Source organism: Sarcophilus harrisii, chromosome 6, assembly GCF_902635505.1.
Source record: "Sarcophilus harrisii chromosome 6, mSarHar1.11, whole genome shotgun sequence".
Taxonomy (NCBI): Eukaryota; Metazoa; Chordata; class Mammalia; order Dasyuromorphia; family Dasyuridae; genus Sarcophilus; species Sarcophilus harrisii.
The window spans coordinates 68,242,899-68,270,001 of NC_045431.1; the positions used below are offsets into that span (position 1 = coordinate 68,242,899).

General features: G+C 38.6%; 1 protein-coding gene across 5 annotated transcripts in view; it reads left to right on the forward strand.

Annotated features, from left to right (window-relative positions):
- Window positions 1-12,752: 12,752 nt before the first annotated feature.
- Window positions 12,753-27,103, forward strand: part of GAB1 (GRB2 associated binding protein 1) — a 158,852-nt gene continuing 144,501 nt past the window's right edge. The window contains exon 1 of one of the 5 annotated variants that reach the window (XM_031943339.1): window positions 12,753-13,049. In XM_031943339.1, the coding sequence (XP_031799199.1) occupies window positions 12,978-13,049 (72 nt within the window). In that variant the 5' untranslated portion in view covers window positions 12,753-12,977. The remainder of the gene's footprint in view (window positions 13,050-27,103) is intronic. The other 4 variants (XM_031943335.1, XM_031943337.1, XM_031943336.1 and 1 more) reach the window with 4 other exon arrangements.

A 27,103-nucleotide genomic window follows, 5' to 3' on the forward strand; every position in this document is an offset into this window, starting at 1 on the left:
GCCATCCTCAGCAACAAGATCAACCAAATCATTTCCAATGGAGCAGTAATGAACTGAACCAGCTACGCCCAGAGAAAGAACTCTGGGAGATGACTAAGAACCATTACATAGAATCCCCAATCCCCATATTTTTGCCCACCTGCATTTTTGATTTCCTTCACAAGCTAATTGTACAATATTTCAGAGTCTGATTCTTTTTGTACAGCAAAATAACAGTTTGGTCATGTATACTTATTGTGTATCTAATTTATATTTTAATGTATTTAACATCTACTGGTCATCCTGCCATCTAGGGGAGGGGGTGGGGGGGTAAGAGGTGAAAACTTGGAACAAGAGGTTTGGCAATTGTTAATGCTGTAAAGATACCCATGCATATAACCTGTAAATAAAAGGCTATTAAATAAATAAATAAATAAAGGGGAGGATTCTATTAGAAATGAGGACAGTTACAAGAAAAAGAGAGTCATTAGGAACTATCAATGTTAAACATTACCTAAATTTTTTTATTTTAAAGAGGTAAGTATTGGCAATTTTTTTAGCTTTGTAGCTAGGAGCAATGGCATTTTTAAATATCTAAAAGCTAGAAAATTGAGGATAAATCCAATTAAGAAAAGTTTTGATCTTCCAGAAGTTTTAGAATCATGTCCCAATTATATGAGGGATTTAACTCCAATGTAGGCAGTTGAATGTTAGTAAAAACTTTTCTAAAGATGTCCTTGAGGTAAAACTGATTGATAACAGTTAGATAGCTTTGATAATCAATTAGAAAATTATATGATTATGCCTAGATATTTATTTTTAAATCAGGGAGGGATAGCTGGCATGCAATGTGACAGATTTTGGTGATTCCAGGTTTATAATATAATTTCAGGTCTAGAATTACTACTTTATCTTTATTCCTGGTTTAAAAAAATTTTTTTTTCCTTGAGATGATTCTAGATCTTTTATTGTTAGAATTGAATTTCATTGTTTTGTTTAGCTCTATAAATTTTCCCCTGGATAGTTTGATGGGATGTATTACAAATTTATCCATGAATCTGTAAATGATTTTGTACAGTATTATCATTTTTGTGATATCAACATGGTCCACCTATGAGTAGTATTTATCCCTTCAGTAATTTTTCATAGTTTCTTTAAAGATTGTCATGCAATCATATCAAAATGTCTTGAGTATACATTGGTAGATTGGCTTTCAGATATTACATACATTTGTAGTTGTTTTGAATGATTTCCTTTCTATTATTTCTACCTGAATTTTGTCGTTATGATATAGAAATGTTGCTAAATTTTTTTAGATTTATTTTGTATTTGAAAATACTTTCTTGAAAGTATTGTCTCAGTTTCTTTTGCTGATTCTCTGGGATTTTCTAAGTTCATGTTGTCAGAAAATAGGGAAAAGTTTTGCTTCCTATTGGCAGAATATAGCATAAAAAAACTTTAATAAATTAAATTAGTCAATTTAACAAGTTTAAGTTATTATGTGCCTATTATATATAAGGCACTGTGTCAGATACTTGGTATAAAAAGACAAAAATGAAATAATCTTTGTCCTTAAGGATCGTATACTAGATAAATAACATAGGTCATCTATAGATACAGATCTAAAAGGAATCTTCAACATCTAGTCCAATTCCCATCTTATTTATGACAAAAACTGAGGAAAAGAAAATAACTTGTACAAGGTCACACCTGTACACATACAATCACATGTTGTGTTCTGAAGGGGAAGGGGAGGGTTGGGACTTGTGATTTCTCTGGAGTAGGGAACTCACACTGAGAAAAAGTCCTCTACCAAAGCAGATCAGCAACTCTTTTGTAATTATAATGTCAGAGAGAGTCATTTAGAAGTTAAATGACTTGCCTATGTACACACAGCCTGTATGAGTCAAAAGCAGAACTTGAAACTAGGCTTTCCTGACGTAAGGGAAATTCTCTATTGACCTCCCATGCTACTTACTTACCTAAGTGCAACTTATATATGAAATTATTATTTTCAAGAATGAAAGTGATTAAAATCTGTGGGATCAGGAAAGATCTCATATAGATCTCTATAGCATCTTTAGCCCTATGTTGTCCTTTCAGATATCACAATTGTCTAGTACTAAATGCTGTACTACTCTGTTTTTGAGAAAGTTGATCTAAAGTTAATAAATTAAAATTATAAGATTTTTTATATATTTAATTCCAGAAAAGGTGCACTTTTGGACCAAAATTTATACTTTTCCCCTTTTATTTCTCTTTCACACTAACACCAAACATATTCTTCCCTTCTGTAGTCTCTGTCTGCAGTTAATATGTGAATTAAAAAAAAAATTAAAATAGTTTATATTTTATCCAGAGTGAGTTGTATTTTAAAATATAGTAAATAATTTTAAAGCCTCTTAGACAAGAAGGAGAGGGTCAAAGGGAAAGCATCTTCACTGGCTACATAGAAATTTTACCAGGAATGGAACATTCCTTACTCTCTGGTCACAGCTGTCAAGTTTGCCATAGTAGATGAAGGTATCAACTCCTCTCCTGCAAGCTGCTCTCACCAAATCATGTGGACTACTTTTCTCAACCAGTCCTCAGGTCGAAATCTCTTCCCTAATCTTATCCCCAAGTTTCTTTGATAAAAGTTTTCCATTGGAGAACAGTACCATTCTCCAAGACATAAATAAGCAAAAGATATATATTTGTGTGTGTGATTTTCAAAGGGAAAAAAAATTAAGTTATCAAAAACCACCAAAAATGCTCCAAATCACTAATAATTAAAGAAATGAACCTTTGAACAACTCTGAGGTTCTACTTTACTCATGAGAATGACAAAGATGACAAAAAAGAAAAATGACAATTATTGAAGTAACAAAGGGAGAACAGCCACACACTAAATGCAGTTAATGGAATTATGAATTGTTTTAGTCATTCTGGAAAGCATTTTGAGCTATACTCAAAAAAGTCATTAAAATACTCTGATTCATCACTACCACAGGTATACTTCAAAGAGATCAAAGACAGAGGAAAGGGACACATTGTGTGAAAAATATATATAGCAACTTTTTTTGTAGTAGTAAATGAATGAAAGTTAAAAGGTTGTCTAATTATTGGGGAATGGAACAAATTATGACACGTGAGTGTAATAGGATATTATTATGCCATAAGAAATGTCAAAAGGGATGGTTTCAGAGAAATCTGGGAGGATGGACGAATAGAGCAAAATAAGTAAAAGTAAGATAAGTCTAGGATAAAGAAGAAGTCACTGAAGCATTTAAAAAAAACATACAGAAGAGAAAAAAGCCTAGGAAAAATCATATGTAATCAGGATAGCTTTGAAAATCACACATGGAATTTATTATATATTTTAAAAGAAAAGCAACTGTACTTGAGATTGTTTATATACAATTTTCTTTTTCTGTTCAACTACATATATAGGAAATTTTATTTGATGATTAAGTTCAGAATAAAAATCAATAATAATTAATAAAAAGTATAAACTACCTTCCATATTTCAAAAGTACCAATCCCCTGACAATTCACCAGTTTTTGCCAGGGTAGGAAGAAGACAGCTCTTCTCTCCATAAAACATCTTCTAGGAATCCATGTTGCCAGGTTCTTTCTTAAAAAACTTCCAAAGAATATATTGTTTTTAATACTTCAGAAGTTTTATGATCTAATTAGTATATTTTCTCTCTCCTGAACTTCTTCCCCATTGAAATCATACATGAACGATTCTTATAGTATTTATATGTGAATTATAAGATTAAGATTAAAAGTAGACCAATGGCTAGCAAACTAACAATTCATACCTTGAAATGTAGTTATTAATTGTGCTAAAGATGTAATATGAATACATGCAATGTTATTTCCAGTTTTGTGCTTCCTTTTCTCTCTCTGTAACAATTGGTGACAAATCTGACAGATGTATTTAAGACCCACATCTTTCTGACTGTAAATCCAATTTTAGGCAACATTTCTGAGCATTAAATTTAAAATTCATGAGAAAAGTACTAATGTTTTAAAATCTGGAGTCATTTTAGGATACTCGTGTAAAAATGTGCAAATAAAATAGATTTTTTTTAAAGTTATGTGCAAATTTTAATTTTTCTAAAGAGATGTATTATTGGCAACTGTTCTCTCCCCCTTCTTTCTCCCGCTCCCCCTATGAGCTTTTGAAAATGGCACTGGATTTAAAGCCAGATCAGAATTATAATTCAAGATCTTCCATTGTAATATCTATGTGACATTGTGAAAGTCACAACTTCTAGGTTTTCATTTCCTCATTGTTAAAATAAGGGAATTGGAACTATGCCCAAAAAGTTATCAAACTGCGCATACCCTTTGATCCAGCAGTGTCTCTACTGGGCTTATACCCCAAAGAGATACTAAAAAAGAGAAAGGGACCAGTATGTGCCAAAATGTGCCAAAACAAGCAGCCCTGTTTGTAGTGGCCAGAAGCTGGAAAATGAATGGATGGATGCCCATCAATTGGAGAATGGTTGGGTAAATTGTGGTATATCAATGTTACGGAATAGTATTGTTCTGTAAGAAATGACCAGCAAGATAAATACAGAGAGGATTGGCGAGACTTACATGAACTAATGCTAAGTGAAATGAGCAGAACCAGGAGATCATTATATATGTCAACAATGATACTGTATGAGGATGTATTCTGATGGAAGTGGATTTCTTCAACAAAGACAAGATCTAACTTAGTTTCAATTGATCAAGGATGGACAGAAGCAGCTACACCCAAAGAAAGAACACTAGGAAATGAATGTAAACTGCTTGCATTTTTGTTCTTCTTCCCAGGTTATTTATACCTTCTAAATCCAATTCTCCCTGAGCAACAAGAAAACTGTTCGGTTCTGCAAACATATAATTGTATCCAAGATCTACTGTAATCTATTTAACATGTATAGGACTGCTTGCCATCTTTGGGGATAGGGTGGAGGGAGGGAGGGGAAAAATCGGAACAGAAGTAAGTGCAAAGGATAATGTTGTAGAAAATTACCCTGGCATGGGTTCTGTCAATAAAAAGTTATTTAATTAAAAAAAAAAAAAAAAGAAAATTAAAAGAAAAAAATAAATAAATAAAATAAAATAAGGGAATTGGACCAGATGATTTCTAAGGTTCCTTAAATCACTGATTCTTATAATGTTACACCTGATTCACTTGGTTTTCTCAGACATTTCAGAAATCTTTACTGTTTCTTTAAGAGTCAAATGGAATGTGGCAGGAAAAGAGTTAAGACTAGTAGCCTGAAATCAAATTTTGACTGTCATTTCCCAAGGGACTTCACTTACCTATAGAGTCAGGGACAATCTGTGTTTACTTTTATTTATTTATATAAAATTAATTATTTTACTTTTTTTTATTACACATTTCTTCATGAATCATGTTGGGAGAGAAAAGTCAGAACAAAACAGAAAATCCAAGAGAGAAAAAACCCAACAACAACAAAAAAGTACACATAACGTGTTGATTTACGTTCAGTCTCCTTAGATCTTTTTCTGGATGCAGACGGCATTTTCTGTCCAAAGTCTATTGGGATTGCCTTGGATCACTGAACCACTGAGAAGAACCAAGTCTTTTATAGTTGATCATCACACATTCTTGCTGTTACTGTCTACAATGTATTCCTGGTTCTGCTTGTTTCCCTCAGCATCAGTTCATGAAAATCTTTCCAGGCCTTTCTATAATCAGGTTTTTAAAATCATTTTTTATAGAACAATAATATTCCATTGCTTTCATATACCACAACTTATTCAGTCATTCCCCCACGTGATGGGCATCCACTCTTTTTCCAATTCTTTGCCACCACAAAGAGCTGCTACAAACATTTTTGCACATGTGGGTCCTTTTCCCTTGGAGTTTTCGCTTGATTTTCTTGGGATACAGATCCAGTAATGGCGCTGCTGCAAAGGGTATGCAGTTTTATAGCCCTTTGGGCATAGTTCCAAATTGCTCTCCAGCATGGTCGAATCAGTTCACAACTCCACTAACAATGCATTAGTGTCCCAGTTTTCCCACATCCCTTCCAACATTCATCATTATCTTTTCCTATCATCTTAGCCAATCTGACAGGTGTGTAATGGTATGAGTTGTATTAATTTGCATTTCTCTGATCAATAGTGATTTAGAGCATTTTTTTATAAGACTATAAATGACTTTAATTTCATCATCTGAAAATTGTTCATATCCTTTGACTACTTATCAGTTAGGGAATGATTTGTGTTCTTGTAAATTTGACACAGTTTTTTATATATTTTAGAAATGAAGCCTTTATCAGAAACACTAGCTGTAAAGATTTTTTTTTTTTTCAGTTTTGACCTTCCCTTTTTTGTTTGTGTTAGTTTTGTTAGTGCAAAATCTTTTTCATTTGATGTAATCAAAGTTGTCTATTTTGCATTTCATAATGTTCTCTAATTCTTTTTTGGTAATAAATTCCTCCCTTCTCCAAAGATCTGATAGGTAAACATCCCTTGTTCTTCTAATTTGTTTTTTCTATGCCCAAATCATGTATCTATTTTTACCTTATTTTGGTATGGGGTGTGAGATGTAGGTCTGTGCTGAGTTTCTGACATATTATTTTCCAGTTTTCCCAGCAATTGAAAAAAAAAATCAAATAGTGAGCTCTTATTTCAGAAGCTGGAGTTTGGGGGTTTATCAACTACTAGATTACTATAAGCCTTGCTTATTGCGTTGTGTGTATCTAACCTATTCCACTGATCCAACACTCTTATTTCTTAGCCAGTACCAAATGGTTCTGATACTTGATGCTTTATAATGGAATATTAGGCTTGGTACTGCTAGGCCACCATCCTTTGTATTTTTTTCCCCATTAATTCCTCTGATATTCTTGCCCTTTTGTTCTTCCAGATGAATTTTGTTATTATTTTTTCTAGTTCTATAAAATAACTCTTTGGTTGGCAATGAACAAGTAGACCAATTTAAGTAGAATAGTCATTTTTATTATATTAGTTCAGCTTACCCCATATGCAATTGATATTTTTTTCTGTTGTTTAGAACTGACTTTATTTGTGTGAGAAATGTTTGTGTTCGTATAATTCCTGGGTTTGTCTTGGAAGGTAGTCAACCAAACATTTTATTTTGCCTACAGTTATTTTAAATGGAATTTCTCTATTTCTTGTTGCTGTGACAATGTATTTTTAAATTGGCTCTATGTAGATATATAAAAGGCAGCTGAGTTAGGCAGAGTCTAGAGTCAGGAAGACTTGAATTCAAAAGTGACCTTAACCACTGGGCAAGACACTGAAGGAAATGCAAGGAAAATCCTAAATGAGGTCTGACATGACAGAAATGAGGGAACATTAACAAAAGATATAGGAAGGGATTATTGAGAAGATAAAGAAAGAAGGGGGTGAAATTTCTTCCTTTTTTAGAACTGTCAACAATTATTTTATGAAGAAACATCATAAAGAGAATTTTATCAGTGAGTCTAGAGAGATACATTAAGATGAGCAAAGAGAGAAGCTGAAAAACCTTTTCTTGTTAGGGTTAGAAAAAAGATAAGAGGATAGAAAGGCTTTCTTTTATGATGGACATTTAATCTTTGTCTTGATAAGAGGCAATTATTCTTGAGAAGACCTTAAGTGATATCTTGTGGGAACCAAATGTTGGAATTGTGTTTCCAGAAGTAAGGAAATATCATTTGCAGTTATACTATCGGTTTGCTATGACTGGCTCTGATTGCTATCACAACTAAAATGTTGCCTATTTCTGTTTGATCATTGTTAATAAATTTTATATCGAATTATTTTAATATTTATTTAATTGTAGGAGGTTAAGGGATTTAATATCTGAAAGGATATGACTATTATTCAGAAAAGTTTTCTCAGTTTATTTGAAATACTGATTGGATTTTGAGTTTAGTTGATCAAATTAGACTTATGTTGAAATTAAGAAAGAAATGTAGGAACTAGTCAAGCAGCAGAGAGTCTGAGCAATAGTGAAATTGGTTGATCTGTGTAACCTTATAAGAAGGAGAGGCTCTCCTTATGCTATTGTCTAAAAATCAGAACATACTGCATAGTTTTGTGTTCAGTCTCCTTTCAATCTCTAGAAACAAGACTCAAAAACTACAACTGAATTTGATATATTTCATGCAAGATTATTTCGGTAAACATATTAGCATTAACTATTTGGAATTAATTTTAATTTTAAATAAATTCCAAGATTAATTCAATACACATTTTAAAATTACCTACTATTCACTATCTTGGGAGATAGCCATACAAAACTAAAAAAGTCCCTGCCCTTAGAATAGTCTGCCAAGGGGAGAGATAGTTTGTCCAAGATAAGTAAATATAAAATTGAACGCTCATAATAAGGAAACTAATGAAGGGAGATGAACTCCATAATCATAGCTGGTGTGTATATAAAACATCAAGGTTTGCAAACCACTATATCCATCTTGATATAGGGCTGGTAGTTTAAGGACAAATTTTGACTGTCATTTCAAGAAGTACTTCACTCTACAGACGGGGACAATGTATTTTTAGATTTGATTTATGGGGATCTATGAGAATTTTGTTGAAAGGACAGAAAGAAGGTGAAGTGAATTTTTTTAAATTGATATATATATAGAGAGAGAGATATAGATGCATCATATCTAGAAATAGATATACTTATACATATATAAATATCCTTTTTTTTCTGTATCTTCTCTTATTTGATTCTTATAATAACCCTGGAAAGCAGTAATTACTATTGATATTACCATTTTAGAGAAAACTAGGCTAAGAATGGTTAAGTGAAGATTCAAACGTCAATCTCTTCCTCTGTGCTCTCTTTCTCTCTGCTATAACCACCTAGCTGCCTCTCAAACAAATCTCTAGATGTAATGGTGGTATAGATTGGAATGAGATTATTTGATTTGGGAGCCAGAAAATATTAGGGGATCTGCAATTCATAATACAGCAGAAGACTTGTTTTTTTTTCTTGTTGAAAAATTCTTTAAATTGTCTCTATATAGTGCTGTGGTTAATCTCCCCACCCCACACAGACACAGCTCCAGCACAGGACCCACACTCACCCCTCTCATTTTTCTCAGTCTGGACAGATTCTCTTTAGTACTTTGTATTAACCACTGTTTCCAATGTTTGGGGTGCAAAAAACTGTACACTATGTATGAACAAGGATCCAGCAGGACAGAAAATGTTTGCATAATTTTAGATTTAGTGATTTCTAAAAAAGAATCTTAATACAGAATTTTAAAATCATTTTGGCTTTACCAGCATGGAATCTTAGATTTTGCTAGATCACAAGATTTACAGATGGAAGAATCAGTCCTTAGAGGTCATCCAGTTCAACTCCTCACTTAACTGATGTGGAGAGCCAGAGAAGGTGTGAAGTCCAATTAGGCAAATGAAATAGCTTATCCAAGATCACAAAGCTAGTAATTACCGAGTTCTTATCCTATGAATGAAGAAACAAGCCCAGAGAGATTAAGTGAAGAATATTTATTTTGGAGATCAGTATAAAACTCAGAAGATGAGAATTCTAGACTTCTAATTCTGTCACTGTGTGACCTTGGACAAAATGTTTAATCCCCCCATGGGCTTCAATTTCCTCCTTTGTCTCTAATTGATTGTAAACGCTTTGTTTTTCATCTTTCATATCCAGCTTTTATTAGTTTCTTGCAGAGTATGTATTTAATAGATGTTCCTTGAAATGTATGATGATCTATGATCAATGACATTTCTGTCTCTAAGAATGCCCCTTCAAGAGTCCTTCTCTAATCACCCCAGTTAGTTCAAGCTACTATATTCCTCCAGCATCATCACTTGCTATTTATATATATATGTGTGTGTGTAAATATATATGTATTTATATATCTGTATGTATATTATATATATAAATATATATGTATTTATTTATATATACACACATATATATGTATGTATGTATACCATTTCAGTATTTTTGCCAAGAAAATCCTAAATGGAGTAAGAGTCAGCCATGGGTGAAAAGATTGCAGAGAAAATTTACATATATATTTGTATATACACATCTGTATACACATGCACATATATACACACATATATGTATGTGTAAGTATACACATATACAACACATACATAAATACACACACATATATGTGTATGTGTGTGTGTGTGTGTATATATATACATATATATATATATATATATACACACACACACACACTTTATATATGTAAAAGTATTTATATATATAAAAAGGGACCTGATTGGTCCCAGAGCCAAGAATTGTTGCTATTGTTGAATGGTATCCAACTCCTCTAATGTCCATGAGGTTTTCTTGAAAGATTCTGGAGTGGTTTACCATTTCCTTCTCCAGTGGATTAAGGCAAACAGAGCCAGGAATACCTGTATTTAAATCCTATCTCTGACACATATTGACTATATGACCCTGAATGATGGACTTGTGTTTTCAGAAGTCACTTAACAAGTGGGCAAGTTATTGCAACTCTAAGCAACTATAAATTACTGAGAAGTTGCATCCTGCATTGGTAAAGGGAGGTTGCTCATTCAGAATTTCCCCAAAGCAATCAGAAGTCCAGCCTCTATATTGTTTTTGTTTATCTAAGAACATGTTATATTCCTATAATTTAAGCTGTTGCAGGGCAAGGGCATTCTTACATATTTATTCCTAGTATCCAGCACAGTGCCTAATAAATACTTCTTGGTGGATCAACTCTACAATTCTAAATTTTATTAAATGCTTTGTAGTTCAAGACCCACAAAATAAATCGGGGAAAGTTCAGTTACATGAGCTGAAATTTTCAACATCTTTAAAAGCCAGGCTTATGGGCATTAACAACAGGAAAAACAAAAGAAAACAAAACGCCTTATTATTATGAAATGGACTTTAGCACCAAATCATAAACATTAGGTACAATTCGTCCTTTCAAAAAGTTACTAGTTGGTTCTCAGCCAGGACAAGCAAAGAGGTAGAAATTGATCACAGAGGTGAATGATCACAAAATGTTACTGACATGATAGCTCACCTTTAATTAGCACTTTTAGCTTTGCACAGACCTTTACATGCATGATCTCATTTGATGTTACTGCGACCTTTTAAGGGAGATGTTACAAGTATTATTATTTTCATTTTACAGATGAGGAGCCTGGCTCCCATGCTTCCATAGCTACTGTCAAGAGGCAAGATTTGAACTACAAGTCTCTCCAGATTCCAGAGCTTTCATCTTTCTTTCTGCCTCACACAAAAGCAGTTGCTGTGGATTATTAGATTAAGGTCTTTTTCCGAGCTAAAATTCTATGATTTTGCTCAGTAAATCAACAAGAATTAATTTTGGTTAAATTTAAATTAGCTTACTCTTTACCTCCAAAAACTTTTTTCTTTTGGTTTTTAATTCCTATCCTGATCATCGATTAGACATCTTATTTTTCTGGTTGCTGGCAGGGAGCAAGTCTCATTCTTTCTATTCTCTCCCTCCCAACCCCACCCAAGGGCAGGGATTTAGGAGCAAATCCAGCCCCCAACTTTTCAGATAACCTTCTCAGGGTCGTTCTGCACATTCTTTCCCAGAGAAAATTCCTAAACTTCTTTTCAACCACATTGGAGGAAGGAAAAAAAAAAAACAACAAAACTTGGTTAAACACACAGTCCCGATGACAAACACGGAGATTTCCTATTCCGGGGTCTTCCTTCCCCGACCTCCTCCTCCTCCCAGACCGGCGTTCTCGCTCAGTGAGCCTGCCCGGTCGGGTCCCAGCCTCCAACTTCCAGGGCAAAAAGAGGCTCCCGTGCAAGGCTCTTGCCCATCGGGGAAGGAGAGGGAACCGACATCTCGCCATTCCCGGACTACAGATCCCAGAGTGCCTTTCCTGCCTGTCTCGGCTCTGCCCTTGTTGTTGAGCTGAAAGGGCTTTGGCGGAGTTTCAAGGGAAAGTCTTGGCCTCTCTCGGTCGGGACTGGGAGAAACAGCCACCAGGGGCCAAACTTGGGAAAGGGGAGGAGGAACGAGAGGAAGGGGGAGTGGGAAAAGGCAGGGGGAGGGAGGAAGGAGAGCCAGGGGGGGAGGGGCGGGGTGGGGAGCGTGTGTCCAACCTGTCACAACTCCGAGGCTGGAGCTGGCTCTCGGGAGAGAAAGTGGAGGGGCGGGGGAAGAGGAGGAAAAAGGAGGGCTAGGGCTGTGGAATCCACTCCCAAGAGGGGAGCGGAGGGAGGAGAGTCTCGCCGCCGCAGCTCTGCGCCGCGCTGCCTGGCCCCCTCCCCACTCTTCCACCTTCTGCTGGCGGAGCGAGAAGGGAGGCTCCCCCCGCCCCCTCCCCAGCCCAGGGCGGTTCTCCGCCGGCCAGTCCCGCTCGGGGGCTCGGGACGGCGGAACTTTGGCGGCTCCCCGGCCCCCAGCCCCTGCGCTCCCGGCCGCTCGCGCGCCCTCTCGGGAGGCTTGGGAAGCGGGCGCAGACGGGGCGCCGCGGGGACGGGGAAACCCGAGAGGGGCTGCTCCGGGGCACGTCTGGGTGTGAGTGAGTGCGTGCGTGCAGGGCTGCCTCTCCGGCAGGGGGTGGAGCGGGCGCGAGGCCGGGGGCTCGGGCTCCGGGAGGCGCGGGGCTCGCCCGGGCGGCCGCGGCTCGAGGTCGGGCTCCGGCTCGCGGCGCCCCGCGCGTCCCCCGCGCTCGGGCCGCTGGGCGGCGGCGGCGGCGGCCGAGGCGCGGGAGGGGCGGCTCCGTCGGAGCCTCCTTTCATGTCTGTGTGAGCCGGAGCGGAGACTGGGGCGGGGGGCGGGGAAGGGAGAGGGAGCGAGGAGGGAGGGAGCGAGCGAGAGAGCGAGAGAGCGAGAGCCGAGCCAGGAGGGGGAGTGCGCTCCCCGGCCAGCCCCGGCTCATTCCCGAGCCGCCCCTCTCCGCGTCTGCCGGGGAGCCCGCGGAGGCGCCCGCCCTTCCCCCCGGGCCGTCCGAGGCTCCGGCCCGCCGCCCCTCGCCCCCCGCAGGACACGGCGGCGCAGCTCGGCGCACACTCGCTCACCATGAGCGGCGGCGAAGTGGTCTGCTCGGGATGGCTGCGAAAATCCCCCCCGGAGAAGAAGTTGAAGCGTTACGTAAGTACCGCGCGGGCGCGCTCCCTGGAGCGGGCTTCGCACCTCGGCGCCCGCTTCGCCTTCCTCCCCCTCCCCGGGCCCCGACGGGGCGGGCGCGAGCCCGGCCGCTTCTGCTGCCCCCCTCCCCCTTCTCCGCCACGCACCCGCGCGCTCACACTCACAGACCCACACACTCTCCTGCACACTCACTCACTCACGGACCCGAGACTTTCTCCAGCAACTTTCCTCCCTCCCCTTTTGCAGGCTACGTCCTTTACGACTTGTAGCCCAAGACCCAGACCCTGGAGTTCTCCGGGAGGAAAGAAAAAAGGCTATTAGGGGTTTTTTTTTATTATTCCTTTTCCTAGGGGCTGAGGAGAGGTCTTCCTTAGAATACGCATCCTGAAATCTCACTGTCTGCACTCGCGCATGATGCCCCTTGCCTCCCCTCTGCCCCTTTACAGCCAAAAAGGAATTGGAATTCCCTGTGGGTTCTCCCTCACCTCCTCCCCGCCCCTTGCTTTCCTCCGTCTCCTTCGCCCCTGGTTTTCTGCTAGACTCTTCCCCCTCCCTCTCCCCGCCACACCCCTCCCTGCTCTTGGGGGGTAGGAGGAAGGAGGATGGGGAACCTTAGGGGGATCGGATCCAGAAATTGCATTTCAGATGTACAAGGGACGGGTTATTACCGTAGGACACTCGGTTTGCGGAACCGAATTGCAGGATCGAGGTGACATTGGAGTTTGGGGAGGGGGTGGGTGGGTTGTATTTTTGTTTTGCAAGGCAATCTACGGTGGTTTGCTGAGAGATCAATTAATTTCTTCAGCCGGGGAAGGGCTGGTGTTTCGGGCTCCTATCTATGCGCTGTCAAGTCACGTAGGAGAGGGAGTGCTGATGTCAGACTCCCGATCACTGAAGGGCTTCTTTCCGTGGGCACCGAAGTCGATTAAAAACGCTATCCACATAATTGATATTGGGGGCTGTTTCCTTACCGAACCTCTAAAGCTTTTGGAAAAACAGTTCCTTGAAAGAACCAGCTTGACTCCAAGCAGAGATTTGCGTCTTTATTCAGGGAGTTCCAGGATCCTGTTTCCTGGAGCCTTTTCTTTTTTTTTTTTTTTTTTTTTAACTGATTGAAGTCTTTACCACTGCTTCCTGAAAAGGAAAGGGATGACACTTTTGTCTTGGCCACATGCTTTCCTTATAAAAATGTTTCCATAAGTTTTTACTGGTCCTCAGAGACAAGAACTTTTTGTGTTGGGCACCTGTGCCTCCTGGTAGATGTTTATCTTTTTTATGATTAAAGGATAGGATTTCAGCTAAAGTTACTGTTTACTTTATGTAGAATGGTCAAATTGCAGTCTAGCTTAACCCTCCAAGGTCCCACCAGTGAGTTTCTGGTTTCCTTTCTTCCAGAATTGTATTTATTAATTAATTAGTGTTTAAAAAAAGGTTTGATACTACAAATTCCACCTAATTAGCATAGTGTTACTGTTCCCTTATCTTCAGTTTTTTGTCTGATTGCCCTAGCAAAGAAATTTGCTTTCACCTAAAACTTAGGGTGTTGAAAGGTTATTTATTTATTTATTTATTTGTAGGCAATTAGAAGATTAAGAGCTGAAAGGGGCCATAGAGATTTTTTAGTTGAGTCTGTCATCAGATGGACTTGGAATAGTGATTAGGAATGCTTCTTTGAGCCAAAGAGATCTTGATTCCAATCCCACCTCAAACACATACTGGCAAGTCACTCCACCTCTCTCTAAATCCCTTGGTGTTGAACTTAAAAACATAAAGAGCCCCGCCAGCCACATATTGACTTAGAAAATCACACATTAATATTATCTATAGTGATCTAGGTGCCGCCCAAATTTAAATAGCTTCAGACACTTGGTGTGTGATTCTGAGAGCCCTGGGCAAGTCCCTTAACCCTTTTTGCTTCAGTTTTTTGATCTGCAAAATGAGCTGGAGAAAGAAATGGGAAATTTCTTCAGTATCTTTGCCAAGAAAACCCCAAAGTGGGGATCACAAAGTCTAAGACAAGCCTGAAAACAACTCAAGAACAAAGTATTGTATTTCTATTAATTTTATTAAATATTTCCCAATTATATTTTAATCAGGTTTGCAGACACTAGGCAGCTTCCTGTTTGATGTCTCTGTGCTGGCTAGAAAGCTCTCCAAGGCTGTACGTTGCAAAAAAAGGTGTTGACCTGAATTGGTAGAGGGAATTTACTATACCTGTGGAATTACAGGTCAAGCCCTTTCCACTCCCTTTTAAGGGATGTGATGGGGAACCTGAAGCTTGGAGAGTGACTCAGGTAGTAAGTTCCAGAGATAGGAAGGTAGTATATAGAACAGCCCATATCATGGAGTATAGATGTAGCCTGACTTTCTTAAGCACTTTGGAAAAAAGAAGGGAATTCACTGAAACAGTTACTGTCTGCAGGAGTTTAAATCACTGCTTTGCTTGTCTGGTTAACATGTGTGGCCATCTTGAAATGAGCATTATACCAGCGAGGCTCCCTTGAGGCCAGAATGCATAGTAGAGAATAAATGGTTCTAGCCTCCAGGGGTTATGAGTCTAATACATTATGAACCAGAGGGAAAATTCTCAGCCTTAACAGGCAGCCTTGTATTTGCAGGCCTTTGCAGTAATTCATTCAAATGTGCTGAAAATAATCACATGAAGTAGGATGGATTTGGTTTTCTTTTTGTCTGGACCTATGATTTTATCAGCAAAGAGAACTTCTAGTGTGGAAACCTTTTTGATTTGTCATTTATAATGTTAGAAAGCTGCCTAAGAGCCCTGAGAGGGGTGAAATGACTTGGCCATCCTCATCAGGCTAATATGCATTACAGTCAGAACCTGAACTCGGGTCTTCCTGATTCTATTGCTGGCACCAAGGGATAGAGAGACAGCTTGGAGGAGAGAAAGATGAGAAGTGGGGTGATCTGTGTGAGAAGCAGCAGGAGAACCAGTTTCACTGAACCATAGAATTTGGGAAGGAGTGGGTTGTCGGGGGAAAAACATTTATTAAGCACCATTTATTTACATGCTGGGTACTGTGGTAAGTGCTTGGGATGCAAAGGTAAAAGATGCCTTTTGTTCTCTAGAAACTCTCAGTCTAGTGGGGAGTGAGCCTAGAAGATAGACTGGGGTGATGGGCTTTAAATGTGGAGCAGAGAAGTTTGTATTTGATTTAGAGATAATAGGTAGCTAAGGAAGGGAGTGCCTTGGACAGGTTTGTGCTTTAGGAATGGCATTGTGGAAACTAGAGAGTGGATTCTAACATGGAGGAAGACTTGAAGAAGGGAGACTTATTAGGTAAGAGGAGGTGAGGGTTGGTGGAGAGAAAGGGTTGATGTGAAGTCCGATCCACAAGACTTGGCAGCTGATTGGAATAGAAGGGTGAGAGAGCGCAAAGAGTGGTTTTCTCCTTTGTTCCTCTCACATATAGTGAATGTCTTGTAGTCTTACTAGTTTGTGATGTTCTTGCAGATAGGAGTTGTTGCTTTTTTTTTTCTCTCATATTATGTTTGTTGGGGGGAAAAGAGGGTTGAATTGGTGTTAGTTGGCTAATGATTTGTCACACAAGAACTTGACCTCAGACCTTCTGACTCAAGTCTTGCTACTGACATCACATCATGCTGCCTCTGTGGTGATGGAATGAGCCAGGGCAAATTCTCCAAGACCATATACACATGAAAATAGGAAAGGAATGACTTAGAGCCAATAAGTAATCACAACAGCTGATATTCTCATAATGCTGAGGCAACCAATGGTGCAGTGGATAGAGCCCTGGGTTTAGAGTTTAGAAAATCTGAGTTTAAATCTAATCTCAGATATTTCCTAGTTGTGGGACTGTGGGCAGGGCACTTCACCTCTGCTTGCTTCAGTTTGCTTCAGTTTCCCTAACTGTAAAACAGGGATACTAATAGCACCAACCTTCCACGTGACGATCAAATGAGATGTTTGTTAAAAGTACTTATCACCCAGCAGTGTCTCTACTGGGCTTATACCCCAAAGAGATACTAAAAAAGGGAAAGGGACCTGTATGTGCCAAAATGTTTGTGGCAGCCCTGTTTGTAGTGGCCAGAAGCTGGAAAATGAATGGATGCCCATCAATTGGAGAATGGTTGAGGAAATTGTGGTATATGAATGTTATGGAATATTATTGTTCTGTAAGAAATGACCAGCAGGATGAATACAGAGAGGATTGGCGAGACTTACATGAACTGATGCTGAGTGAAATGAGCAGAACCAGGAAATCATTATATACCTCAACAACAATACTGTATCAGGATGTATTCTGATGGAAGTGGATTTCTTCAACAAAGACAAGATCTAACTTAGTTTCAATTGATCAAGGATGGACAGAAGCAGCTACACCCAAAGAAAGAACACTAGGAAATGAATGGAAACTGCTTGCATTTTTGTTCTTCTTCCCAGGTTATTTTTACCTTCTAAATCCAATTCTCCCTGAGCAACAAGAAAACTGTTCGGTTCTGCACACATATATTGTATCCAAGATCTACTGTAATCTATTTAACATGTATACGACTGCTTGCCATCTTGGGGAGAGGGTGGAGGGAGGGAGGGGAAAATCGGAACAGAAGTGAGTGCAAGGGATAATGTAAAAAATTACCCTGGCATGGGTTCTCTCAATAAAAAGTTATTTAAAAAAAATAAATAAATAAATAAATAAAAAAATAAAAAAAAAAAACAAAAAAAAAAAGTACTTATCACAAGGCTTGGCTCATAGTATTTGCTTAATAAGTGCTTATTCCTTATCCCTTTTAAAATTTACAAAGCAATTTGTTGCTTTGAATTTATTCTTGAATTTGAATCTCTAAAAAAAAATCTGTGAGTTAATTACAACATATACAAGTTTTATTTTATGGATGAAGGTCATAGAGGTTAAGTGACTTCCTTGCTTGTGGTCAGCCCGATATCTACTATATTGTGACGCCTTTTGTGTTTCTTGAACATAAAGCTTCAGGATTTGGTTGTAGGACACACCAGATAACACATTTCTTGCCTCAAGCAGATTATAATTTCCATGGGGAGATGAAGGAGAAATTGCTGGATGTAGTAAAGTATAAGATAAGTCAGTATATTTTTAAGCTAGTATGATTTGTACACACCAGAATTCAATTTGACATATATTTTTGAAGCACCTATTATGTTCAAGGCAATATAACATTGTTTTTTCATGTTTCTTTTTGTATTCCTTCCCTCTACACTCTCTCTGTCTCTCTGTCTCCCTCTCTGTCTCTTTCCTCTCTCTCTCTCTCTCTCTGTGTCTCTCTCTGTCTCTCTCTCTTTCATTCTCTCTCTTTCACAATCTCTGTTTACCACACCATTGATGGGAACAGGTCTTTCTGTTCTAACAGATGTCAGCTGGTTTCAGCTACACCATCATAATCTAAGACACCCCCAGACTTGGATAAGGGAAAGAGAGTTTGGTACTGACTGGAGTATTTAGGCAAAGGCTTCCCCTGGGAGGAATGCCTGCCAGGGAGAGACAGGGCAGCAATGAAGGTTGAAGATACTGGTAAAGGAGACCTTAGGACAATGTAATATAATAGAATGAACACTGAATTTCATTTCCAGCTCTCTCACAGTGGTTCTAACTTTGGCTGGGTTGATTTACTAGGTCTCATTTTCCTCATCTATACTATGGGGATACTTAATATTTGTGGGCAGTTGCATAATAGAGAAGACTGCCAGTTCTGGAGACAGAAAGACTCATTTTCCAGAGTTTAAATCCAGTCTCAGACACTTACCAACTATGTGACTTCTATTTGCCTCAGTTTCCTCATCTGTCTGGATAAAGGAAATGATAAATCACTCCAATATCTTTGCTGAGAAAATCCCAAATGAAATTCCAAAGCAACTGAATAAGAGTACTACTTGGATTTTCCATCCAACCCGGTCTCTGTAAACCTTAATTGTCAATTGAAATGTTATCCAGATTTAAGAAAAAAAGTTTCTTTATTAATATTTTCTATATTAAAAAGTTGGGAGAGTGAATTGATATCATCTAGGAACTGAAGGGAAAAGGTAGATAAGGAGGTGGATTATGATATAGGTTCTGACTAAATATCAAGGGGAACTCCCAGTAGGGCAGCAGGTGATAACTAGTCTATGACCTAGATAAGCCCTATGACTGGGGTGCATAGAGGGGTAAGGCTAAATTGTATGAGATGGGGATTTAATGCAAAATGAAGTCCTCTTCACTAGGGAGGTGTCAGGAAAAGTTGGGTTCAAATCCTGCTGTAGGAACATGATAACTGTGACTCTGGTTAAATCAAATTACCTTAGCCTGTTTTCTATACAAAAGGGACAATATTAGAACATCACCCAACTTCCCCTCCTCCTATTATTATGTCTGGTAACGATGACTGGTATCTGTATAGCAGTTAGCAAGCTTTAGATTTGTTGTCTGATTTGATCTTTACCAAGTTTTGAGGATTGACAATGTCAAATATGCTACAAACCTTAAAGTACTTCTTAAATACTAGCTATTATTATCCACTCTGCCACACTTTCTCAGCTTAAATCCGGCCTTATTGATATGCCACGGCTGTCATATTAGGTGACTAGAAAGTTGCCTTATTCTCAGGTTTGGTCTTGGTGCCTGCCCATCAGAATTGCACCTGATAAAGTGCTTTCTGAACGCCAGAGATGTATTCCTGTATTGATGCAGTCTTTAAGAAAAGGAACATCCTTGCTTTCTGGAAGAAATTGTAGGTAAGCTGGTACAAGAACAGAAATAGCTTGTTTATAATTTTATACTTTTGACTCTTTGGAAAAACAGCTTGGAAGTAAAGGAAAGAATACTGGAAAGCATTCTGGATTTGGAGTCCACACATCTCTGTCACTTACAATTTGCTGCTCCTGTAGTCTTGAACTGTTCAATTCCTGTTTCTTCTAACCCCACTCCCCCTTTTCTACCTCAGTTATTTTATGTGTAAAATAAATTAATATTTGAGGTCCCTTCTTGCTCCACATTCATTCAATAAGCATTTATTAAGTTGATGCAGTATGAAGTTGTGCTTCAGTGCCTAGGATTTGACAAAGGGATCATTCTGCTTGCATAGAGCTTATATTTTATTGGAGATGAAAGGATAATACAGATACATAGAGAAGTAAATACAGAGATTTTACAGGAGGGCTTGAGTATTAATGATTTTATTTGGGGGGGAGCAGGGAGCGGTAACTTTCATGGCATTAAAAAAAAAGATGTTCTCTTCACTCAGTTATATTCCTATAGTATATTAAGCTCCTCTTGTTTTTTGTTTTTTTTTTTTTAATAGAAGAGAATAATATTAAATAAAGTGAGAGATTTCCTTGTATTGACCAGACTTCCCTCCCCAACCTTCTTTCATTCCTTTGGGTTTCTTTTTTTCTTTTAAAAAAAAATTCCTGTGTTTGCCCAACGGTTAATGTCTTTTCTTAGTTACCCCATTCTTGGCTTTTCTAAAAAATTAAAAATCTATTCTTTAATATTGCTATTGCTCCTTAACCTATTACTGTTTTCTAACTGTGCTGGGTTTTAAATCTCTGCTTATTTTTAATCTTTCTTCTGGTGATATTCACATACAGATTAGCCTTATAAGGGCTTCCTAAGAATGAAACCTTAGCCTTCTCCATAGGAAGGGTCCTCTGGAAAGCTTTCCCATGTTATTCTCACACACTATCAACAGAACCCTCTTCCTTTAGGATGCTGTATAAAAAGGGCAGGGAATTTAAAGATCTCCTAAAATTAATTAAAAGGTCTCCAAACCTCTCATTTTAAATAATAGGGAAGTAAAGTCCCAATGGAGTATCGGAGGATGTCAGAGGATTCCAATCTCACCTCTGCTAATTTTCTGTTTTTATGGCCAAATATTTCAAAGTAACTTGACTTTCCTTCTCTGTTCCAGTTTTCTCATCTATCAAAGGAGAGAGTTGAACTCAGTAGATATTAAGTTCTCGGTTTCAGCCCTACATCAGGGAATCTCTGTGGTTTGTCCAACTTTGGCTTTATCAGAGTCAATTCAAAAGTAGGTCTCCTGGCTCCAGACGAGTGAGTTTTCTGGTGCGTCCAAGTGCATCCTTCTCATCATATAATTCTGTTCGACAGTGTGCATGATGCTTTGAACAGGTCTTTAAATTCTCGATAAGGTAATATTTAAGACTGAAGCTTAGTGGTTGGTCTTGGCCCAGATTGAGCTCCTTTCCACCTGCAGAGGAGTCCTCCTGTATACCTTGCCATAAAGTCCAGACACCAGATTTGGGCTCCTTCCTTATACCAGCCGTCAGCTCGTAGGCAGGTGTGTGCTCACAGGGGGGGAATTCACTTCTGGCTCCACAGCCCAACGACCTGCTCACTGACAGTTGGCCCTAGAATGGGGTCCAAGCCACTTCTTGGGGTTTATATTGGGCACCCCAGCTTGGCTTCTGTCTGCATAGCAGCTGTCAAATTTGTCTGAGCCCAGGGAGTATGCCTGAAAACAGAAATATCCTGCTGGGGGGCCGGGGCACATGTCTGACACCTGGTGCCTGACCACATACCAGCCCCGCAAAGGTTTAAGAAGGATCCTCGGACTCCCGCTGCATTGTCTGTTTGAAGTCTCTGGTCTGGGTGCCAGTGAGGGGATGTCTGGGGCTCCGTTTTATTCTCTTTCCTAAAGAGCTTCAAACTTGATTTTGCCATTAGTAGTCAAGAGGTTCTTTACCCCTCGGGTGGAATTGATGTGAATTGTACAAGTGAATTATTAATTAAAAAGTACTATTTTAAATGACTCACCGAGTCTTAAGTCAGAGCCCCTGGAAGGGACCTTAGAAACCATCCAGTCTGAGCTTACTTTACTCTCCAGGAAACTGAAACCATCAGGAAGCAGTCCGTGTTAATTTATATTAGTATCATAGTTGTCCCATTTCCTCTTTACTTTGCAGTGATTTATCTGCTTCTTAGAGTAAACACTGAAATTGGGGTCAGGAAAATGTGGATTTTAATCTAGTCTCGACACTCAATAACTGTGTGATCTGGGCCAAGTCACAGGCTCAACTTCCCTATTTGGACAGTGGTCATGGTGTAATTATGCCTGAGTCAGGAAGATTTGAATTCACATCCTGCCTCCTGGTTGCTTAATTTCCATCTCCCTCAGTATGCTCATCTGTAAAATGGGGGAAATAAGTCTTAGGGTTGTTGTGAGGATCAAATAAGATAATAATTGTAAAGTTTTTAGCATAGTGCCTGGCACATAGGAAGCACTATATAAAATGTTAGCTATTATTATTATTGTTATTAAAGAACTTTGCAAACATAAAAGCCCTATATAACTGTAAGACTTTTTTTTTGGAGGGGGGGGGGGGGAATCAGACTATATTCTGCTTCCTGAGACTGAGGATAAATTATCCAAAATCTCATGTAAAATTTGCCACATCTGAAAGCTGGCGTTGTGGAGATCATGACTAGTTTATGGAAGTTTTCTTAGTTTGGTGTGGTATTTGCAGAACCAGGGCTATTGTTTTAGTAATTTTTCTTTTAAGGCTATTTTTCTCCAATAAAAATACCATTCATGATACAGCAGGTTTTTGTTGGGCTTTATCAATTGTTTCTGAACATTTGATTGGTTGGATTATTGTGTTAGTTGAGTATTGAAAATAGTAATTAAATTTACAATATTTTAATTTGGTGAAATTCTAGGAAACTCCTATCTCTCAGTTGTTGTGCCAGTAGGGGCTGTTATAAGCATACTTGCGTAATAGAGCTGACAGCTGGACTGATGTTTTCAGTGTATGTTTTGCCACAAGAGGTTTCTGGAATGGACACAAAGAATAAACTAACCTAAAGTATTTTTTGAAGCTGAAATGAAAAAAAAAAAAAACCCAAATCAATTGAAATTCACTATACCAACAATAATAATTCACATTTCTACAGTGTTTAATTTACAGAGCAAAAAAAAATAAAATTTGCTTTTACCACAGAAACACCATGAGGTAGGGGGTAGTATCCTATTTTGCAGATGAGGAAATTGAGTTTTAGAGGTGAATTCATTTGGCCCAAAGACATTGTCAGAAAATATTTATGGAGTTCATATCATGTGTGAGTTCTGGAGATAGAAAGATTAAAAATTCAGATGGCCTCTGCGTGGAGAGAGGGATCCAGCCTCAGAGTCTGAAACACTCAACTTTGCCTCAGACACATGGTAATTCTATGATCCTGGCCAAGTTATTTATACTTTCAGGTTCTCCTGAAACTCCACTCTCTCGTATCCCCCATATCCCCCAACTGTCCAAGATCACGTTTTTTTAAACAGTATTTTGTTTTTCTAAATACATGCAAAGATTATTTTCAGTATTCATCTTTGCAAAACCTGTGCTCCGAATTTTTCTTACTCTCTTCCATCCTCCCAAGACAGTAAGCGGTTCGATATCAGTTCAATAAATGCAGTTCTTCTAAACATATTTCCATATTCATAAAACTGCAAATTAACAGATGAGTTGAGCTCTCTCTGTACTGGTGGTTCTCCCTGTCAAAGGTCTAGCCCAAGACACGTCTCAAATATGAGGCACCATCATAAACAAACAAGTTTATATTTATTTTCATTTTTTTAAAAGGAATCTGATGCTTTTAGTCACATATTTCTAACACGTAAGGCTACAGACCTACCCTGCCGAAAAGCAGTCTGACCTTGATGGGCCTCAGTTTCACCATTTGTTAAGGGTGTAGACTGAATGATCACTTTGGTTCAAATTTCTATTATTTTCTATTGCAGTATTGCCAGTTTTTCTTGTTGGCTTCTGCTTTAACTTTTTTTTTTTTTTTTTTTTTTTAATTTAATAGCCTTTTATTTACAGGATATATACATGGGTAACTTTACAGCATTAACAATTGCCAAAACCTCTTGTTCCAATTTTTCACCTCTTACCCCCCCACCCCCTCCCCTAAATGGCAGGATGACCAGTAGATGTTAAATATATTAAAATATAACTTAGATACATAATAAGTATACATGACCAAAACATTATTTTGCTGTACAAAAAGATTCAGACTCTGAATTATTGTACAATTAGCTTGTGAAGGAAATCAAAAATGCAGGTGTGCATAAATATAGGGATTGGGAATTCAATGTAATGGTTTTTAGTCATCCCCCAGAGTTCTTTTTCTGGGTATAGCTGGTTCAGTTCATTACTGCTCCATTAGAAATGATTTGGTTGATCTTGTTGCTGAGGATGGCCTGATCCATCAGAACTGGTCATCATCTAGTATTGTTGTTGAAGTATATAATGATCTCCTGGTCCTGCTCATTTCACTCAGCATCAGTTCGTGTAAGTCTCTCCAGGCCTTTCTGAAATCATCCTGTTGGTCTGCTTTAACTTTTATGAGATGCTGAAAACACTTGAGATTTAAAACTGGAGAAGCCTGGTGTTATTTGGATACTTGGATAATCTGTGATGGAGAAGAAACCCGGCAGATTCTTAATTGAAGTTACTTTTGGGGGCCCAGTAGCATTTACGGATTAGCAATTATATTGCCTTTTAAGGTTTACAAAGGGCTTTGCTAATAATTATCTCACTTTGTCTTAACAACCACCCTGGGAGATAGGTTCCTGTTGTTATCCCCAATTTACTGATGGGAAAACAGAAAAATAGAGATAAGTGATTTGCCCACCTAGAAAGTGGCTGGATTTAAATCCAGATCTTCCTTAGTCTAGCCCCAGCACTCTATTTAGCTACTTATGCAAAGATGAAGTCCTGCCTTGAATTAGGAGGGCAGCCAGGTGGCGCTGTGGCTGGAGAATTAGGTCTAGAGTGCAAAGACCTGTGTTCAAATTCAGCCTCAGATACCACCTGACCTGGGCAAATCACTTAGCCCTGTTTACCTCAATTTCCTCATCAGTAAAAGGAGCTGGAGAAGGAAGTGGCAAACCACGCCATTATTTTTTTTTTTTTTCAAGAAAATCCCAAATAGGGTCACAAAGAGACACAACTGAACAACAGCAATCTAGTTAAATGAGGCATAAATGCATGAAAATTTAAGTAATATAGGAATTGAATAACAGTTGGAAAGAGCCAAGGCAGTGTAGGGTCATTTGCCAAGGGGACTTGAAAGGTGCCCATCATGACTGTTATACATGATCTACTTTAACTGTGTCTTACAACTCATAGGTTTTTTTTTTCCTTGAGGCAATTGAGGTTAAGTGACTTGCCCAGGGTCACTCAGCCAGGACGTGCTAAGTGCCTGAGACCAGATTTGAACTCGGGTCCTCCTGACTTCATGGCTGGTGCGCTATCCACTGAGCCGCCTAGCTTCTCCAACTTCCTAGATCTTTCAAGGCACGGGCTGCCTCCTACAGGAAGCCTTCTCTGATCCTTCTTGCTATATTTTAACTTAGTTATGCTTAGTTATACTAAACGGTCTGAAATACTCATGTTTATACTTAGGGAAAAGCAGTTTTCCTTGAGGCTAACTGATTAAAAATGATACACATTGTGTGTGTAGGATTGGATAGAATTATTTGAGGCTAAATTGAACTCCTTTCATGGAGGGTTTTTTTTGTGGTGAGGATCAGGATAGAGAATGATAGTACAATTATAGAAATAGTGTTTAGAGTCCTGACTTTGAGTTTTGAAGGCTTCTATTCTGTTTCTCAGCTCCTATTTCTGGGTTAATTTTTGGTCATTCATTTAACCTCAGTTTCGTTATTAGTAGATTGTTAGTAAGGCAGAGTTTTCTCTCCAGATAGTTTCTTTTAGCAATAAATCTTATAATCTTGTGAAATTAGGCAAATCAGGAAGGGTAGGAGTCATTCCTTGTTTGTTTGTTTGTTTGTTTGTTTGTTTTCTAGATATATTAAATTTGAAAGTAATGTAGACAGTTGCAACTATGGGATCAGAATTACTAAGACCCATTATCATTCTCATGGTCATATGGTTTTTAAAAACCTGTTTCTTTTTTTTGTGCTAAGGTTGAACATCATTTGAAAGCCTGTCCTGTCAGGAGTCTGTGTATCTGCCCTGACCTCTTAGTCTAGGTTGAAACTTGACACCAAGTGAATTTTCTGTATCAAATTGGGAAGGAATAATAATAATTTTAAAAAGTTCAAACAAGCAAAAACAAAATAAACCTTGTTTGGTCACCTGGGCTGTGAGCATTCTGAAGGATTTGTGGGGCTTAAATTTTCTCCATGCCTGTTTTTTAACCAAATAATTCATTTGGGCAAAGCTGTTAGTTGACAAGGGGAGGGGGGATATAGTGTGTTGTGGAGTCAGAATAAAGGAGGCTTTGATTCGTCGCTTCTGAGTTTAATCCAGGAAGGACCAGGGCTGGCTGCCCTGTGTGGCTGGTGTCTTATTCTGGACTTTGGAAGCCATTTTAGCCTGATTGCAAATGTCGCTTAGGGAAGAAATGAGACTATCACTGGAGTGCATTAGGCTACTTGGAGCATTTTGTTAGAAGGCTTTGGTCAGTTTGAGCTCGTGGTTCACATCCCCCAAGTTTAGGTCAAACTGTACTTGGCGGTTTGACCTTGGACAGGGTCAAATTTCTGCATGCCTCAATTCTTGGTTTACCTCATCATTGCAACTAAGTATTTGTCCAGCCAACCTTTTTATTAACCATCTATTACTATTCCCTCCTATTACACACATTAAGAAATAGACAATTATACTTGCTCCTTTTTTTTGTTTATTGGTGGATAAGTAGGATTAAATGGCATCTTCCTTTTATTACTAGAGAGCTTCAGCTATAATGGTAATAGACAATTATATTTGCTACTTTTTTGTTTATTGGTGACTAAGTGGGACTGACTGACTCTTCTTTTTATTAACAGAGATATTCAGCTATAACAGTACTGCCTTTATTTCTTCTCTTTTATAAATAAAGGGATGAGCTGTTAGTGTCTTCCTATAGAATTGTATCTCTTTTGTATAGACCTGTGTTTTATCTGTGGTCTTTAAAGAGGGGAATGCTTTAGTCTTGGCTGTGTATCTTTACCTTGTTGATTTTTTATTTTTATTTTCAGAAAAATGAAGGTGTTGGTGTTTCCTAAGCTTTCTTCCTGTCTTAATAATCCTATGAAATTAT